The sequence below is a fragment of the Lissotriton helveticus genome, chromosome 8 (assembly GCF_964261635.1).
Source record: "Lissotriton helveticus chromosome 8, aLisHel1.1, whole genome shotgun sequence".
NCBI lineage: Eukaryota > Metazoa > Chordata > Amphibia > Caudata > Salamandridae > Lissotriton > Lissotriton helveticus.
In genome coordinates this window covers 1,714,411,907-1,714,431,856 of record NC_136069.1, presented here as the reverse complement: position 1 = coordinate 1,714,431,856, position 19,950 = coordinate 1,714,411,907, and the positions used below count along the sequence as shown (strand labels likewise).

General features: G+C 44.5%; 1 protein-coding gene across 1 annotated transcript in view; it reads right to left on the bottom strand.

Annotated features, from left to right (window-relative positions):
* The window catches only part of LOC144774146 (NACHT, LRR and PYD domains-containing protein 12-like), a 669,012-nt gene that overhangs the window by 481,959 nt on the left and 167,103 nt on the right, over window positions 1-19,950 (bottom strand). The window contains exon 4 of the mRNA XM_078659165.1: window positions 11,382-11,450. Coding sequence (XP_078515291.1) covers window positions 11,382-11,450 — 69 coding nt within the window. The remainder of the gene's footprint in view (window positions 1-11,381; window positions 11,451-19,950) is intronic.

Below are 19,950 nucleotides of genomic sequence, written 5' to 3'. Positions count from 1 at the left end.
CTTTGCTGGAGTGAGTCCTAACCCTTAATCCTGCAACATTGGAAGTGGTGTTAAAGATGCTGCTCCAGCCTAACCCTAAAAGTTGGGACTTGGAAAAAAGTCCAGCAAATACTTCCTGGCGAACCAACAGGAGACCGGAACCTACCTTCCTGCCGATCCGCCCAATGTGCATCTCCTGTTGTCCTGAATTCACTGTAACTCCTACTATGTTCTCCTCCACAGCAGCAAATCCTGTTTAAAGCGACATCTGAGTGACAGCATCCGGCCTCATGGAGCTCTCTTTGGCTCCAGCCTACAGCTTTTTCCCGCTGAAGGTTTTCAACTTCCCAAAAAATATCTAAGTCTGCAGGTAAAAACTTCAAAGTGCTCGACGGCAACAGGCTCCCCATTGAAGAAGACAACCTCCTTGGCCCTGAGATCTGGCTTTTTCTGCTCTGAGCATTTTCCCGTCATCGTCGATGGCTTCTTTGATCAGAGTTCCTCGGTGATAATGACTCCTTCTCAGCCACAGTCTGCCACTTTCCCCTGCTAAATCCTGGAAGTTTCTTCACAATTATTTCTAAGTCTAAAGATTGGCCGAGACCGTGCCAAATTCACCTCATGTATTCGACCTGTACTCGCTCACAGCCGACCCTAACTTTGGACTTTGTCCCGGTCTCGCATGACCAGATACCTGTAGTTGGTGTTTAATCTTTTAGGTGCTATTTTAAACTGAAAACCTGAGACATTCATAACTCTGGTTTTACAGATTAGACTCATTATAACGTTGGTATATTTGTATTTATTAAAATATATCCTTTATCTAAATTGGTTTGAGATTTTTTTTTGTTTTTTTCTGTTGTAGTTTCATTTTATCACTGTTTAAGTGCTGCATAAATATTTTACAGGTTATCTCTAAGATAAGCCTGACTGTTTTTGTGCCAAGATACCAGAGGGTTAAGCACAGAATGAGTGTCTTTTGTGGTTCACCCTGACAAGGAGTGTGTTTGTTGCTTTAATAGGGTGTCACCCACCTTAACCAATGACCCAATCTCTTACACTGCTCAGTAGCCCTTTTATCCTCTAGGTCTATCACCACACTGAGATCCCACTGAGAACTCAGATAAGGGGGCTCTTTGACCCTCAGACCCCTCAGTCTCCCCTGTCGATTGATTTATCGATTGTTATCAGGAGCTCCACCCTGGTAATGTGGAGTGCCTTGTACTGTTTTGGAAAAAGTAATTCCACACTAGATTTGCTGAAGCCTTGCAAGATTTCATCAAGTCTTGGTGGCCATCTTGGCCTGTGGTACTGAAAATTCTGGACCCGTGTCATAAACACCGTCGTATCATGACGATTTTGGTATCAGCAGACCGGTAATGAATTAAATACTATGCACAAGCATTTCCGTCATGTTCGAGTGACAAAATCACCCTGAAATCTGAGTTTTCGTCTTGAACCCTCGGGTTCCATTTTGTGAACGGCTGCCATTTTGTGATTGCCCTCACATAGTCAAATGACTAAAGCCAAAACCGAGTCCGAAGGACACGTACACCTTTGCTGCCTCCTCTGTGACCTGGGCAAGCTGACTCCACTGCCCGAAGCCAAACCTGTCCGGCCAGTTCCTTTCCCAGTGGCCGAGCGAGATTAGCATTGAGGCACAACATATCATAAACCTTTCATCACACACAAACCATGCCTAATCTTACACACACCTGTCCCTGTTTCTTGCTTTATGACTTGCTTTACGAGGAGGAGGTGCCCGATTTTATTGGGGGTCCGTCGATATCTGATGGAAATACTGGGCCTTGCCGGGTAATCAATTGCGGGCTGGACGAACTGAAATGTGGGCTTGTCATCATGACTCTGCTTTTTCTTTGTAGTAAAATATGTGAATGGTCCACCGTAAAATAAGGAATGTTTTGCCTGAAGCATATCATTTTGTATAAAAGGAGAAGTCTGGCTTTGTAAGATTGAGCAGTCTCCTGGGAACATACATGCTGTTGTACTTCTAGGATACCTTTTACTGGCTGCAGCCAATAAATACGATCTTTGATTTCACCAAGAAGACTCTGTGTTTCTGTAGTCTGAAACAGGAAGGACTCGAAGTCTTTGGGTGTTCTCCCTGGCACCGCTGGGTTCTTAAAAACCCGGTGCTTCAGTTGGCGCCCAACGTGGGGCGGTATCAGCGGTACCGGTCCAAGCCAGAGGTTCGTGAGGAGCTTCGTGTGAAAATTCTGGAGGATGGCCAACCACTTCATCGACCCCTGTATGTCGACGGGGTCCGAAAGTCTTTGCTGCGAGGTTCCCCGCGTCCCGACGGCTACGAAGGACTGCTGCCCTGACTATCGCCCTGTTTTGGACCCTTGATGATTGGTAGAGCGAAACGATAGACGAGTCTTCTGGTGACGTCATCGATACCTCAGTTAAGTATAAGTGGAGCGTCTCCCAGTCCTTAGTTTGGTTCTTAGTTTTTGGTATCCTTCGGGATCGCTTTGTTTGGAACTTGCAAGTGCCAAAGCCGAAGGACTCGTGTATTCACGAGACTATCGTATTCGATAATCCTTTGAAGTTTGAAGCTAGACTAGAGAGCGAAGATGCCTGGTCTTGGCAGACTTGGAAATGTGTTTTGTCTTGGTTTTAATAGGGATTCCCGGTTAGAGGACTCGTGTCCGGTTCCTCCGATTGGAACTCCGACTTATGACTTATATGTGAAACATGGCGTAGGCCCTATCGCATATAACGAAGTATGGATCCGATACACCAGAAAGGATGGTGTTTTAAAATGGCCCCAATATGATAGCTTTGACACAGAGATTCTGGATAATCTAGAGGTTAAACTTTTTAAGAAGAAATCCCGGCCGGCAATGTTTGACTCTTTTCACATATGGCGCAAAGAAGCCAAACAGAGAGAAATGAAATTAGCGAAGAAAAATAAACGAGGTATGTCAATGGTACAAGCTGCTGTTGCATTTAGGGATAACGAAGAAGAGCAAGAAAGCGAACAGATGAAAAGAGTAAAGAAGTTAGCGGTAGATAAGTGCTACCCAGTTTTGCCGCGTAAAGAACAGGAAATGAGGAAAGATCTTGAGAAAGATCCTTTAATGTCACATCTCTTGAGTTCACCACCCCCTTATGCACAAAATGCTACGGCACCACCGCCACCAGTTGTGGCCGTGCAACCTCCGGTTATTGTGCCACCTGTGATTCCTCCACAGCCAGCTCCTCTTCCGTTGGCTACTGTTCCTTTAGCGCAGCCTCCTCAGGGGCCGCCAACTTTGCCTCTTCCTTTGCCTGCTACTCCCACGCCTGTTTCTAACACTCCTTCTGCTCCGACTTTGGATTCTTCCACTATTGCTCCGTCTTCTCTTGTTTTTCCATCTTCTCCTTCTACTAGACAGCGAATGACTGCTGCTGTTTCTGGTTTATTTTCTCCTTTGTTGGGACAATTGGGTATGTTCCCTGCTACTGAGCGTAGACAGTCACGTAGTCAGTTGCCGAATATGGATGAGCGTACGATTTTGGATCACATGGCGCGTAAATGGATTATGTACGATACACAGTATGATCTAGAGAGCGTTATGCATGTTTTCCTTCAATGGGAAGCACCGAAGCAACGGTACGTTTTCGATACAATGTGTGCTTTTCTTGTCGAAAAATGGGACGAGGAAGTAGGGAAATCTCCTGATAAGCTGTACAACATACGTTCCGAATTTGCGAAGGGAACTATTGTAAGTCCATCTGATGTTGAAAAAGCGGTCACGATGTTGTTGTCCTTTAGAAGTGAATCTCCTTCTCAACAATTGTTCAGGCCTAATTCTTCAGTTGGGAGAAAGGCACGACAATATTCAATGAGAGAGGTTCCTCCTGTGTGGAAAGAAGAAGTAGCTGCTGGTCCAGGTAATGTTCCGCCACTTGTACCGGCTCATTTTCAGCGTGTTTGGGTGCATGTTCCGTGGAAACGCGCTGAAGTTTTAGCTATTAAGCAGTCTTTGCCTGACCCACGCAAAAATCCAGCAGGGTACTATAAAGAGTTGACTCAGACTGTGGGTTGGTGTATTATGAATTTGGCGGACATCGACATGTTGTTTAGCAATGTCGTTCCACAACCCATTTGGAGTAAGATTCGTCATACGGATCATGTGGTTGAATTAGGTGATACATGGGTTAATCTTAGAGATGCCGACAATAGGCAAGTAGGCGGTGCTAAGCCTGAGGATTTAGTTACTGAACTTCCTGATAAGATTATTACGTATATGAAGACTTTAATGCCTGAATTGCGTGTTAATTGGGACAAGTTGTCTGCGTGCAAACAGAAGAAAGATGAGACTGTGTCTGATTTTTTCACGCGGTTTGAAGAGATTTTTGTAGATCATAGTGGTCAGGATATGGCTACTGAGGGTGGTCAGAGATTGTTCGTTGACAAATTTGTACATAATTTGCTTCCCGAAATGTGTAATAAGTTGAAGGATTCTGAAAGTGCTTGGGCTGTTTCCACGTCAGCACAGATTTTAGCTACTGCCCAGTACTACGAAAATAGGCGCAAAGATGAGTTAGAGAAAGCGGATAAAAAGACTAAGGAATTAAAAACTAAAGTTCTTCTACAACAAGCTTATCCACCCCGTAGTAATAATCAGCGCGATTATCAGCAGCCTCAGCAATATTCGAGAAACTCGCAAAGAAACGAGTCTTCTCAACAGCGTTTACAGTATGGACCCAATCAGTGTGCGTATTGTAAAGAGGAGGGCCATTTTAAGAATAGTTGTCCGGTTTTGTTGCAGCGTACGAATGGTGCTTCTGGTGTACGAGGTCGCGGTGTTCAACAAACGCCTAGAGGTAGGGGACGCAGTGCGTTCCCGCAAAATGCACGTTCGTTTCCGCCACAGAATTCAATGAATAGTTTTGACCAGCAGAATAACGCATCTGGTAGGACGACTCAGTACTATGCTGATGACTACTATGCAGAGGATGAGAATATGGAAGGTAATGATTGCTAGGACAGCCATGGACAAAGAGAGGGAGTTGTTTCAGTTCCAATAGATCAGAATGGACCTTATGTCGAGGTGATTACATCAGGTGTGTCAGAGCCCTTTCTGTTGGATACTGGTGCTACAAAGAGTTCTATTATGCACTCAAAACTCCCTGGCGCACCTTTGTCTGGCGAAATGAATATTTCAGTAGGTTTTTCTGGCGCCCCGGTTAGGAACCCGATTTCTAGTCCTATGTCTCTTTCTGTTGGACCTTGTGAATTGGAAGCACCCCTTATTCTTACAACAGGTTGTGGTGAGAACTTGTTGGGATTGGATCTGTTGAAAAGATTGTATGCGACTTTGTACTGTTCTCCTTTGGGAGTACAACTTACACTGGGCAAGAGAGTGGTTTCTCCAATGTATTTATCGAAGGATAAACTTCCGACAGAATTGTCTTCTCTTCCGGATATTCTTTGGGCTACTGGTCCTAATGAGGTGGGTCTCTTAGAAATACCGCCATATGTTGTGACATTGAAAACCAATGTTAGAATGCCGCGCATTCCCCAATACAAGATCTCTAGCGAAGGCGAAAAGGCGCTGTTAGCGATCATTTATGATCGGATAGAAAAAGATGTAATTGAGGAAACTAGAGGCAACGTTTGCAATAGTCCTGTTCTGCCTGTTTTGAAGCGTACTGATCCTTCCCAGCCACCTGTTTACAGGTTTGTGATTGATCTTAGAGAAGTGAATAAAATAGTTGTGCCTCAGTTTCCAGTTGTCCCTGATATCACTGCCTTATTGACCATGATTCCAGCTTCAGCGACTTGGTTCTCGGTGATTGACTTGAAGAATGCTTTCTTCAGCATCCCGATTGCGGAGGAGAGCAGGGATATTTTCGGCTTCAGTTTAGGAGGGCGAAGCTTCCGCTTCAAACGCGCTCCTCAAGGCTACTGTGAAAGTCCATCAATATATAGTCAGGCTTTGAAAACACAGCTTGATACGATTGTTTTACCTGACGGTGCTATCCTTATTCAGTACGTCGACGATTTGCTAGTCACTGCAGATACTGAGGAGATTTGTAAAGAAGCCACCTTGTCGTTGTTGCGTCATTTGTGTGATCTGCATCACAAAGTGTCTCTCTCGAAGTTGCAATATTGTCGACAAGAAGTGACCTACTTAGGTCATCTCTTATCGAAGGAGGGAAGAAAACTGACCCCAGAAAGAATTCAGGCAATTGCAAAATTGAGTGTGCCAAGGACACAGAGAGAAGTACGTGCTTTCTTGGGCATTACATCATATTGTAGGTAATGGATACCGAATTTTTTCTTATTGCCCAAACCTTTGGTGGCATTAACTTGTAAAGATACACCGAATCCCATTCCGTGGTCTGAAGAGTGTCAGAAAAGTTTTTCCGAATTGCGTGATGCATTGTGTTCGGCTCCTGTGTTGGGTACCCCCGACTACAGTAAGCCCTTTACATTGTATGTCCATGAGAAAGAAGGTTGTGCATTGTCAGTTCTGACACAGTCTTTTGGGGACAAGCAACGTCCATGCGCATATTTTTCGTCGACTTTAGATCCGGTAGCTAAGGCGTTGCCAAGTTGCTTGAGAGCTACTGCGGCAGCAGCTGTTTATATTCGACAGTCTGCTGGATTAGTAATGAATAACATGCTGATCATGATGGTTCCACATGCGGTGGACACCTTGTTAAACAGAACCAAGACACAGCACTTAACTAGTGCTCGTTTGTCAGGTTATGAGCTGACACTGTTGGCGAGTCATGTGCACGTCAAGAGGTTCAATACACTGAATCCAGCCACGTTGTTGCCGATTTCAGTTGAGACAGAGAATGTCGAAGAGTCACATGATTGTTTTCTTAGAACTGAGGAATAAACGAAAGGGAGGATAGATCTCAAGGACACTCCTCTTCCGAATGGTGATACGACTGCGGCATATGCTGTTACGACTTTGCATACGATTGTTGAAACTGCACGTATCCAACATAACTCAGCACAAGCGGCAGAACTGATTGCATTGACAAGAGCGTGTGTGTTGGCGAAAGGAAAACAAGTGAATGTGTACACTGACAGTCAGTATGCCTTTGGTGTTGCTCATAGTTTTGGACGTCTGTGGCGTGAACGTGGTTTCCTGACTTCGCATGGTGCTAAGATCCAGCATGGTCAGTTGGTGAATGAGATTCTTGAGTCACTGACCTTGCCGTTGCAAGTTGCGATTGTGAAATGCAGTGCACACAAAAAGGTTACAGATGATGTTGGTCGCGGAAATGCGTTTGCGGATGAAGTTGCGAAAGAAACTGCAAGGAATGTGATGAGTCGAATGTATGTTGCAGGCCCTGCGAGATGGATTGGTGACGTTGGAATGTGTGAAGATACGATTGAGAGTGTGAAGTCCATTCAAGTTGAAGCTACAGAGAAAGAGTTGAATGAATGGAGAGAAAGTAAGGATAAACTGGATGCAAATGGTTGTTGAGTCGAATCGTCAGAACATCAGCGATGGTTGTTACCCGATGCGTATGTGCTTCCAGTGGTGACAATGGCCCATGGAATGGCTCATATCAGTGTGAAAGGTATTTGTAAGTTGTTGGCTCCAGTATGGCAAAATACTGGAATTCCCAAGTGTGCAGAGAATGTGGTCAAGAATTGTATGGTGTGTCTGAAATACAATCCTGGTAGGGGAACCCCAACTCCAGCTGGTCATTTTGCGCCTCCAACGTATCCGTTTGAGGTTTTCCAGCTAGATTTCCTCCACATGGAAAGGTGCAACAATCTGAAATACGTACTCGTTGTTGTTTGTGCCTTTTCAAGATGGGTAGAGGCATATCCATTAAAGGACAATACTGCCCTGTCCACAGCTAAAGCCCGTGTCAAAGAATTCTTCCCTAGATTTGGAATGCCGAGAATTGTCTGGAGTGATAATGGGAGTGAATTTGTGGGTCGAGTGATGAAGAAAGTATGTGAGGGGCTAGGCATTCAGCAAACATTTCACGCTGCAAATCACCCCCAATCAGCTGGACTAGTAGAGTGCTATAATGGCACACTAAAACTGAAACTGGCCAAGATCCAAGCGAGCACTGGTCTTAAATGGCCTGACGTTCTGCCCTTGGCACTCCTATCAACGAGAATGACTGCTCATTCAAGGGTGGGACTTAGTCCCTATGAAATTGTGTTCGGCCGCCCGGCCAACATATGGGGAGTGCCAAGGCCAACCAAGTTTAGTGAGATCGAACACCCTGTACTGCTAGATTATTTGTACGAATTGACGGCTAAATTGCGTGTTTTACACCAACAGGTCCACGACACCCTGCCTCAGGTCTCTGAAACTCCAGGACATCCGATCGATCCTGGATCCTACGTGCTGATTAAAAACTTCCAGCGAACAAAGAATGACCAACCCCGGTGGACCGGCCCTCATCTAGTCCTTCTCTCAACAAGATCAGCTGTTTGAGTGGAAGGGAAAAAGCACTGGGTTCACGGCGTACATTGCAAGAGGGTACCTTTGCCTCTAGCGTACGACCGGTGGACCCAGGAGGGGATCGCTGACTCTGAGACTGAGACCGTGCCTCGCTTTCTGCCTTTTAGTGATGCACGAGTAAAAGGAACAACTTCTGAACAGGAAAGCGATAATGTTTTGCAAGCAGCGGTGCCTCCGTCAATTCGATTGAACACTACAGAGCCTAAACTCTTATTCCAAGACCAGACAGCACCTGGAAGAACCCGTTATAATTTGAGGCCAAGAACTATGACTATGGACAAATAAAATTATTTTCTTCTATTTTTGAAAGTGCAGCTCTCTCATCTGAGAAACTTGCTTATTTTTGTTTTCGAACCGCCATCCGGGTTCTGCTGCTAGGGTCGCGGTTGCCCAAGTCTTTGGGGTGCAGCCGAAGACGTTAGGTCGACGGTTCTGGTTGGTCTAAGGGAGTTGCCCTGGACTGACAGAAGCATTCCTTAGCATAGAACACCCTACCGCCGCTGGCAGCAATTATAGAGGATGGAGTTTTTCAAGATGGAGAGACCTGCCAAACCGATGAACTTTAAAGCCAGAATGTGTACATTGATGACAAGAACACGATTTTTGATATTATGTATTTTTATGTTGCTTAGTGTGATGACGTTTTTAATAGGATATGTTTTATTTACTTTTCAAGTGACATTTACACCCACTACACAGCCCATACCTCCTTCTACTGTTTCCTCGCATTCTTTTCACCCTCTACCTGAACACGAGTCCGCTAGAAGATCAGAATTTGCCAATAACTCATTCATTCAGCTTTTATACCAACACCAACTGGTAGTAAACACAACTAATTGTTGGGTGTGTGGTCTTATGCCACATACGACAGATAAGGGCATCCCATACTTGGTTCTCCCATTCAGCTACAATGGTTCTTTGTGGGCGTTTCAAACAGTGTTCATATATGCCATCGAACCATATCCCCCACGTTCCACGAGAAGTAACTCAGAGACATTGACTCGTATAGAACCATTCCCGGAGATGAGTTGCAAGCATACACTAGATGGAACATAACAGGATATAGAGTTGCTTTGAGTGAGAACCAGCAAGCAAAAAGATCCTCCCCGATTTGGATTGTACCCCATCAGGGTCACCTATGTCTGCAAGGTAATGGCAAGAATCCCAGAGCTCAGTTAGGGAAAAGTGTCTGCACTGAAACATATGTCTTTGCATCTCGAACTTCCCCTTCGTTTCTAGCAGCTAAGGGCACCTACTTCATCTGCCATGATAGGGCCTATACATGGTTGCCCCCTGACTTTTCGGGCACATGTTTTGTTTCGTTCCTGTTGCCTCCCACCTACACGGCCACGGCAGATTACCATAAAACAAGGATAGTCAGAGGTGTCATTAGTAGTGACAACACTACAGGACAAGAATTCGGAGATTTTTTTAAGGGTTTTCTGCCATTTTGGGGACCTATGGTGAACAGCAGGAACATAAGGCAATTGACAAGGGTGGTTGAATCCACTGTAATTGAAACAGCTGGTGCCCTTAGTAATTTGACTGCTGAGCTCCAGTCGGATCGCCTTATGACACTTCAGAACAGGGTCGCTTTAGACGTCATACTTGCAGACCGAGGTGGGGTATGCAAAGTGATCCAATCAAGTTGCTGCATTTTCATCCCAGATAACGCTCCTACAGTATACCAGGCCATCTCCAAACTGCATAAGATCTCTGAATCTATTCACGTGGATAAAGGAGACTGGTCACTGATGGGGTGGTTCTGGGAACTGATATCCGCCTGGGGATGGAAGATTCTGATAGTCATTGGGATGATCTTAGCCATTCTTTTCCTGTTCTATCTGTGCGTACAGTGTGCTCCTGCAATATGTGGCCTCTGTGCTACATCATGTGTAAGGAAACCTGTATCAAGAAACGAGCTAAGTAATAGGATGATGCTACAGCAACATCTCAATGACTTTATGAATATAGACCTGGACTCAGATTAGCGTGAGTATAGGTTATTGCCTATGTAAGTGCAAAAGGAGGGCCTGTGGTACTGAAAATTCTGGACCCGTGTCATAAACACCGTCGTATCATGACGATTTTGGTATCAGCAGACCGGTAATGAATTAAATACTATGCACAAGCATTTCCGTCATGTTCGAGTGACGAAATCACCCTGAAATCGGAGTTTTCGTCTTGAACCCTCGGGTTCCATTTTGTGAACGGCAGCCATTTTGTGATTGCCCTCACATAGCCAAATGACTAAAGCCAAAACCGAGTCCGAAGGACACGTACACCTTTGCTGCCTCCTCTGTGACCTGGGCAAGCTGACTCCACTGCCCGAAGCCAAACCTGTCCGGCCAGTTCCTTTCCCAGTGGCCGAGCGAGATTAGCATTGAGGCACAACATATCATAAACCTTTCATCACACACAAACCATGCCTAATCTTACACACACCTGTCCCTGTTTCTTGCTTTATGACTTGCTTTACGAGGAGGAGGTGCCCGATTTTATTGGGGGTCCGTCGATATCTGATGGAAATACTGGGCCTTGCCGGGTAATCAATTGCGGGCTGGACGAACTGAAATGTGGGCTTGTCATCATGACTCTGCTTTTTCTTTGTAGTAAAATATGTGAATTGTCAACCGTAAAATAAGGAATGTTTTGCCTGAAGCATATTATTTTGTATAAAAGGAGAAGTCTGGCTTTGTAAGATTGAGCATTCTCCTGAGAACATACATGCTGTTGTACTTCTAGGATACGATCTTTGATTTCACCAAGAAGACTCTGTATTTCTGTAGTCTGAAACAGGAAGAACTCGAAGTCTTTGGGTGTTCTCCCTGGCACCGCTGGGTTCTTAAAAACCGGTACTTCAGGCCACGGTCAATATTTAAACCACGCCCAGGCTTCACGTGCTTTGCCGCGAGGTTCTCCTCATCATCGCTCACTCACCTAACTTCATCCAGTAGCTGCGCCACCATGTCCTCAGTCTCCCGATCCTCTGGCCAACAACAGAAGCTCCTGCAAAGAAAAGGAAGAGGGTAGGCACACTTGTCTTCCATAAAAAATACAGAAAACCAGGGTACAAATTCAGTCATCGGAAAAGACTTCCTGAAACCTCTGGGAGCTGAGAGCTGAGAGACAATACATTCTTACAGACTCTTCGGTGTGCTGGAAACACCAGAGAGAAAAATGGAAAGCTAAAAACTACACTCTAAGTTGTTTAATTTGATGAATGAAAACATGTAGCAAATACATGATGTAGAATACATTTGTTGCTTTTTTTAATTGATTTTCCAAAGCATTAAATATCACATTTTTAAGACATGATTATAAAAATCCATTCATATTCTAAGTACATAACCACAAAAATTCAATTGATTCAATTATTATCATAAATCATAAATAGGCAAATACCCCAGGTTAAAGTGCAGGTGCATAATTCCTAACAGCAGCAATCCATACCACAAATATAAAACATCCATATATGCATTTTATAAACACCGTATATCAATTTCCTAACCAACTAAAGCCTCTGACTTTCTTGTAACCTCCATCCATTCTGTTACCCCAAGACCAAATCATTTCCCCTGTCGCTGTTTCCTAAGCCCCTTAAGTTTATATAAGAATATCTCCATATTGTATACGGCGAGAACCTAGTGGCATATTATCAACAAAAGGCGATTCATTATCGCCGCTTTTATCGGCAGAAAACTGCCGCTAAAGCGGCGATAATGGGCTTGATAATATGCCCTTGAGAATTCCCATAGAAGCCCATGTTCACACCAGTTTTCCATTGTCGCTGTTTCCTAAGCCCCTTAAGTTTATATAAGAATATCTCAATATTGTATACGGCGATAATGGGCTTCATAATATATTATTTTTACCTTTTGTTGATAATATGCCCCCGAGATCTCCACATATTAAAATTAGGGGCATCCGGTTTTAGCCAGTCAGAGTTGATACACAATCTTGCTACAGCCATAGCCATAAAAACTAAATACAGTATCCTTCTCGAATCATTCACATCCTCCCTCTCACCAACCCCCCCCCCCAGCATCATCCTCAACGGGTGGGCCACCATTGGTGTCTTAATGCTGTTACTCAAATGGCCGCCCAATCCTTGTATCAATGGTACTAGCTCTGGACTTGCAGAAAACATATGTACTATGTCTGCCAAGTCTGTGCACATCTGTTACATTTCCCATCACAGTCACCCCCCCCCCCCATTTAAACATTCTTGAAGGGGTGTAATGCAAATGAAAGGCTGTCTTGAAAGGTTGGGCTTTCAGATCAGCTTGTGGAATAATCTTATCAGACAAAGCCAATGATTCTTGTAGGTACATATCCTCCAAGCCCAATCGCTAATTCCATTTATCATTCTGTGCCTCTAAGTCATTATTCTGAGTGAGTTAGAATCATCAATGCATATATGGGTCCCATTCTATAACTCAATCTCAAGGCTTCAATTAAAGGAATCTTGGTCATACATTTAAAGTCAGAATTCTGGTCTCTTATCTTTTTAAACAGGAAATCCATACTTGAAAATATGTATAAAAATCTGCCTACCACAAATAAAACAACTCTGATAATTCGACAAAAGAGTGAAGCTGTGCAATAGAATGATATTGTTAGAACCCCCTTCTGTCTCTATCTTTCATTACTGCACCACGAAAAGTTGATGGAAGGATAGTATAGGAAGATGTAGGCATGTAGAAGTTACATTTTAAATTAAAATTACATTTTCCAAATACCAGATGCTTCCTAACTTGACCCCATACCTTTATTGCTGCTTTGCTTTTGTTCTTCTTATGATAGTTCGGTTCAATATTTTTGTTTGCATTGCTTTCAGCTTCTTTTCCTACAAGCATCTCATATATTATTGGTGTCTCAGCTAAATCTATATCTTGAGGCTCCCCAGTTATCAAAATTGTCATATTTTGTAAAACAAAAGCCCAATAATACAAGTAAAAGAAAGAGGGTAGGCCCATTGGCCTTTTATGGAAAATCAAGATTACCTTTTTTTGTAAATTACGCATAGATATGCATTAAAAAGACAGGATTTGAGAGAACAATAACTCATTCACATTTGCAAGTTTGAAGCTCTTATCACTGAGTTCCAAAACACCAGAGTACAAAATCAGTTTTCAAAAAAGAATTCTTCACAAAACCTCTAGGAGCTTAGAGACAATATATTGTTGCAGACTCTTTGCTGTGAAAGAAACACCAGAGAGAAAATTGGAAACCTTAAATCTACACTCCAAGTTGTATAAGTTGACAAATAAAAACGTGTAGCAATTACATGATGTAGATTTAATCTGTTCTAACTAATTGTAATTAAGTAATGATTGTGTTGTAGATCTGTCTGTAAAGCCAAACCCTATAGAAGGATCACTGAGGATCACCTGACGTCTTCACCAGACCCTTCACAAGCGCCATCCCACGTATACACGCAGATCACAGGTAGATAATTGTGAGATAAAGGTTAGGAAGTTAGTTGGGACTATCACAGCCTTTAAGGCCTCACAGCAGCTCATTGAGAGATTCAGATGAGCCCTACAGACAAGGCCCTCTTCCCTAGCCCCGACCAGTCTTCCTTCTCGATTTGGACATTCACGAGTAACAACGGCTGGGTCTACGTTGTGTCTGCAGAGCCACAGCAGAGACATAGAAGGTAAGGATCGCACTGTTTGATCTGACAGTGCGTCACGATACCAGTACCTCATTGAGATCCCAGACACAGAGCTCACTGTCCCTTATAGTCTCTCAGTCACCCCTCAGCAGCCCTTCTCATGCAGACGGTCTGCTATGATACTAGGTTCTCGCTGGAATACCAGACACAGAACTCACTGACCCTTAAACCCCATTGTCATCATTCTCAACCTGTCAGCCTACCTTGATGCTGGTATGTCACTGAGATGAAAGACACAGGACTCACTGACTCCTATATCTACCTCAGTGGCTGCTCTGGAGCCCTTCTTATGCAGACAGTCTGCTACAATACCACTATATTATTATTATTATTATTATTATTATTATTATTATTATTAATAAACTCATTTTTATGGTGCTGCGAATCATCTCCTGGGGGATCTCTCGGCGCTTGAGAAGATGACACCCAATGAGCAGCATAAACTTAAAATGGACAAGTCCTGAGCATTTTTTTGAATTGAGACAGCTCGGTGCATGCCCAGATCTCCTCAGGGAGATTATTCCGATGGGCTAAATGGGAAAAGGCCCGACCACCCATTTTTGCCTTCCTGATACGCGGCGTGCGAAGCTGGTTGCATTTGCTGGATCCCAACTGACGTACAGGTCGATGCAGTACAAGCTTCTTCTTGAGGTAGGCTGGTCCATTCCCCTAAAGAGACTTAAAGACCGTACATAAGAGTTTAAAAATAGCTCGTTTCCTAATAGGAAGCCAGTGTAATTGGTGAAGAAGCAGTAGAGAGGGGGTTCGTGCTGGTTTATTGAGGGCAAGGCGCGCAGCCGTATCTTGTACCACCTGTAGTTTGGAAAGTAGGTCTTCCCTTATTCCAACCAATAAGGCGTTACCATAGTCCAGTCGACTAACCAGGAGCGACTGGATGAGGGTTTTTCTTGCCGATAGAGGGATCCAGGGGAAGATCTTTCTAAACATCTGCATTGTTTCGAAACAGGTGCCTGATAATGTAGATCATTTATTATTGATTCTAATGCCTAGATTCTTAGTCCAGAGTTTTGGGGAGGGTACTTCTCCTAATTCAGATGGCTACAAATCTGAAGTCCACAATTCCTCGGCTTTCCCAAACAACAATATCTCTGTTTTGGTGGCATTGAGCTGCAGAAAATTCTCACTCATCCATCTTGCTATACTGGACATATCATTTTTAAACTTTTGTTTTTATTACTGTAGCGTGATCCTCAGTAGGGACTATCAGCTGTGTGTCATATTTGTACAATATGGTCTCAAACTCACACCTTCTAATGACTCCAGCCAAGGGAGCCACATATATGGTAAACAAGGTGGGACTTAAGATGGATCCCTGGGGGACTCCCTTATCTGTCAGAGTGGGTTGAGACACAAGAGTCCAGCTGGACACATTGTGTTCTGTCAGATAAACAGCTTTGAATCCATTTAAAGGCTCTGCCTCTGACACCAAACTCTCGCAATCTGTTCAAAAGGATGCCATGAGAGATGGTGTCAAAGGCTGCTGACTGATCGAGGAGGACTAACATCACTGGAGTTCCACTATCCAATGACATCCTGACAGTGTCAGTGTTAGACCTGGCACTATTGGTGTGGGTCTCCCTTCCATGTTTGCTGTTGCCTCATGTGTCAGATGCTTTGGGCACTGTGCCACTGCTGTCCAGTGCCATAGTGCAAGTGCTCCCTATTGTAAATTAATGTATTAATTCATGATTACATGATTGGCTTATTTCGTTTTACTTGTCAGACCCTGGTACAGTGCACCAGGAGTGCCCAGGGCTTGTAAACCAAATGCTGCTGGTGGGCTAGCAGCACTGGTTGTGCTCCCACAGAAGCAGCCTTGTAAAATATGTCTAAGGCCTGCCACTGCAGAGCCTGTTTGCAGTCTGATACTGCCATGTTGACTGAGCACGTGCACCCACTTGCCAGTCCCTAAACTTTCCCTTTTCTTCATATCAGACACCTCTATGGTACGCCCAAGGGCAGGGTGCATTGTAAGTATAAGGTAGGACATGCCCTGCTATGTGTGGCATGTCCTAATAGTGAAATACATCCATTTTTGTTTTTCACTATTGCAAGGATACCTGTTCTCCATAGGCCAGAATGGTCAGTTAGATAATTACATCTTATAATCCTAACTGACTCAAGGAACATGGGAGAAATTCGAGTTTAGTATGCCTGGAATAAGAATGATAAAATACATATTTTAGTGAAGTTGGTTTTAACATTCTGTGTTTGAAAACACCACTTTTAGAAAGTAGATATTTTCTTGTCTAACTTTCCAAGCCTGCCTCTGCTAGGTTGTGTATTCCTTGTCTGGAGTTTTGAGTGACAAGGCTGGGGGATTCCAGGAGACAGAATGAGTCCGCCCAGTGGTGAATAGAGAGATCTGCATCTAGATGGGAGGGAGGAGTTGCACCTGGGACCAGAATAGGACTTTGCCTGCCCCCCACAGTGCTGGCTTCGCCCCCTGTGGTGCGTCTGATGTCTCTGCCCTGCACTGTGAAAGGAGAGAAGGAATCATTTTAACAAAGTGCTCCAGGGCTGTGCTTTCCCTCCACAATGCTTACTCCACCTCCCGTGGGGCGTCTGATGTCTCTGCCCTGCACTGTGAAAGGAAAGAAAGAGTCTTGTAAAAAGAGTGCTCAAGAACTGGTTTGGACTGGACAAAAAGGCCCCTCTACCCTCAGAGGACATAGGATTTTGGGGTATATATATTGGGACCCTGATCCCAAGTAATTAGATCACTTTTGGACTACAAGAAGAAACCTTTGCTGTGGAGAGGAACCTGAAGATACTGAGGAGAGACTATCCTTGAGCTGAAGTGCTGTTTGGGGGATTGGCCTGTAGTGGTTTCCTGACTGCCAAAGGAAGGAGAAAGGAGCTTTGTGTACTTTACTTTGAACTTGTGAAGGATCTCCTTGAGAGAAGAGCTTGCCCCCTGACCGAAGTCTCAGGACCAGTAACTTCACCAGCCTTTGTGGATTGCTGCTGGAAATGCTGTTTCAGTGGCTACAGAGGCAGGGAACTGTGACTGACTCTCACAACCAACCCAGTGTCCTTTAGGCGCAGCATCGAACAACTTCTGCATCTTTCAACACAAGCTCTAAGCTCACGACTCCATCCTGATGCCGTCACCAAGCCGTTGCCTGCACCGTAACCTGTGGACACCGCGACGTACAGAATCGAACTGGTCTGACCGACATGATCACTGTTGCTGACTTCGAGTCCTGTAAACGCATCGATGTTGGGCACCGCTCGCACACGTCGCGACGCCCCGCCCGACTTGTACCGATGTCCGGACTGATTGACGCCAGCTTCCGAACTCCGGTCTGTCTCTGCACCGCTTTCTTTTCTGCAACGCGGTGAACGCCAGAACCGGCTCGCACGCCAGTGCCTGCCACATCAAGTAAAGGTACTGTGACCGAGTCTGTCGACACTTGTGTGGGCCCGGACCGACGCGGTCAGCTGGATTTGTTAGACTCTGTGTTATTTCAGCAACGCTGTAGCCGGACAGGGCAACTGACTCGCACAGAACTTTGATTTAAGCCTTTTTAATCAGAACTCTTGATTTCCAATAGTATTGAGGATAATTTTTGTTGTTTATGGTCTTGTGGTATTTCTATATAAAAGATAATTATTTTTATACAATACCAGCATGTCACTGACCCTTGCTGTCTCTCAATCACCTCTCAGCATATCTTCTCAGGCAGACGGTCTGCTACGATACCAATATTTAACCTTCATCCCAGACACAAAGCTCACTGACCCTTATGGTCTCTCGGTCACCCCTCAGCAGCCCTTCTCATCCCATCGGTCTGCTACGATACCAGCATCTCACTGAGATCCCAGACACAGAGCTCTCTGACCCTTATAGTCTCTCAGTCACCAATCAGTATCACTTCTCATGCAGACGGTCTGCTATGATATTAATATTTCACTGGGATCCCAGACACAGAGCTCACTGACCCTTATAGTCTCTCAGTCACTCCTCAGTAGCACTTCTCATTTTGTTAGTCTGACTGATATTAGTATCTCACTGACATTCCAGACGTCACTGACACTAACAGCACTCAATCACCCTTCTCATCCTGTCAATCTGCCACAACACCAGTATCTCACTGAGCTTCCATACATAGAGCTCACTGACTCTTATAGCCCCCCATTCACCCCTGGAGCCCCTCTCATCTTGTCAACCTACATATCAGTGTCTCACTGAGCCTCCAGACACATCACTCACTGAACAGACATGCGCTTCACTACTGTCACTGCACAAAGCAGAATTCAAGAACTTGAGCACAGGGGGCTACTGTCCGAGGGGGAACATCGTTTACAACGAATCTTTTACCCCGCACTACCATTACAACGCAGGAATTACAACGAAAGTCGTTACAACGACTTTCGCTGTAGGGCGCTGTTGGATAGGAAATAGTTTAATTTTCTATCCAACACCTTCCCTACTGTCCACGGGGACTGGAGTTGGAATAGAAAATTCAACTATTCCACTATCAAGCGCCCCCCAACGCAAGTCGTTGTAACGACTTGCGTTGTAATCCCCGCGTTGTAGGGGATGCGTGGTAAAAGCATGCGTTGAAACGACATACATCCCTGTCCGAGTGCCAAAGTAAGAGTCGGGGCGAGGCTGCTACTCACTTATGTTCTTGGTTCAAAAGCTCACAGGTGAATTTTATCTGGTTTTGGATCTCAAGGGAGTAAACCAATTCATACATCATCAAAAATAAAAAATGGTGAGTTTACAACACATTTATTTATTTATTTATTTGAGTTTTTATAGAGAGCGAACATGACCCATCAGGGTATCAAAGCGCTTTACAGGGATAAACACGTTAGGTACAGTTTAGGCATAGGCAAAAAAAAAGGAATGGGGGTTAGGGAATTGAACACATTAGGACAAAAGCCATAGTTATATACAATAATCAGTGCAGAACCAAAATCAGTGAGGGACATGTTAGTGATAAAAAGGGAAAAAATAGCAATTGCATACAAGGGGATAAATGATTGCAAAAGGCAGAGAGAAGCGGCAGAACATTTGAAGGAGTGAGAATTGGTACACAGAGAGTGGCAAGCAGTACAGGAGATTATGCACAGACAACAAAAGTCACGACAGAAGGCGGTATGTGCCACCAAGGAGAGTAATGGGAGGAATTTGCTCATTAGCAAGGTTTTAGCTTCCTTTTTGAAGATTGACAGAGAAGGTATTTTTCTGATGGAGGATGGTAGCAAGTTCCAGATTCTTGGTGCAGCCCCCGAGAACGCTCGGTTATAAGCTTTTTCCTTGTGGAAGCGGGTGACTGGAGCACAAGGTCTCTGGCAGACCAGGAGTTTCTGAATTTCCCAGATACCACAATTGTCTGGGCGAGGTATGCCGGGGAGTTCGTGTACAGGGCTTTGTGAGTGATGCAGGCCAGCTTGAGCTGGATTCTGGCCTCGAGAGGAAGCCAGTTCAAGGCCTTCAGATGTGGTGAAATGTGGTCAAATTGTTTTGAGCCAGATAAGAGGCTAGTTGCTGTTTTTAGAGGAGCTGTGGAAGTCTTTGGTAGGCCAGATAGGGTAGAGCAGCCGTATTCAATTTTGGAGATAACGAACGCCTGAACTGCGATGTTTAGGTCCGCAGTATAAAGAAGGCTTTTAGTTTTCTCAAGTAGCTCAGATGGAACCTGGCCATTTTGGCCATCGAGTTGATGTGTTTGTGCATATTCCGGTTGCTCTCCAAGGTTATCCCGAGAGATTTAGCAGAATCCACTATGGTCGGTGTGCAGTTGAGTGCTGTAATTGAGTTAATCCATTCCATTGGAGTACAAAACGCGTGCG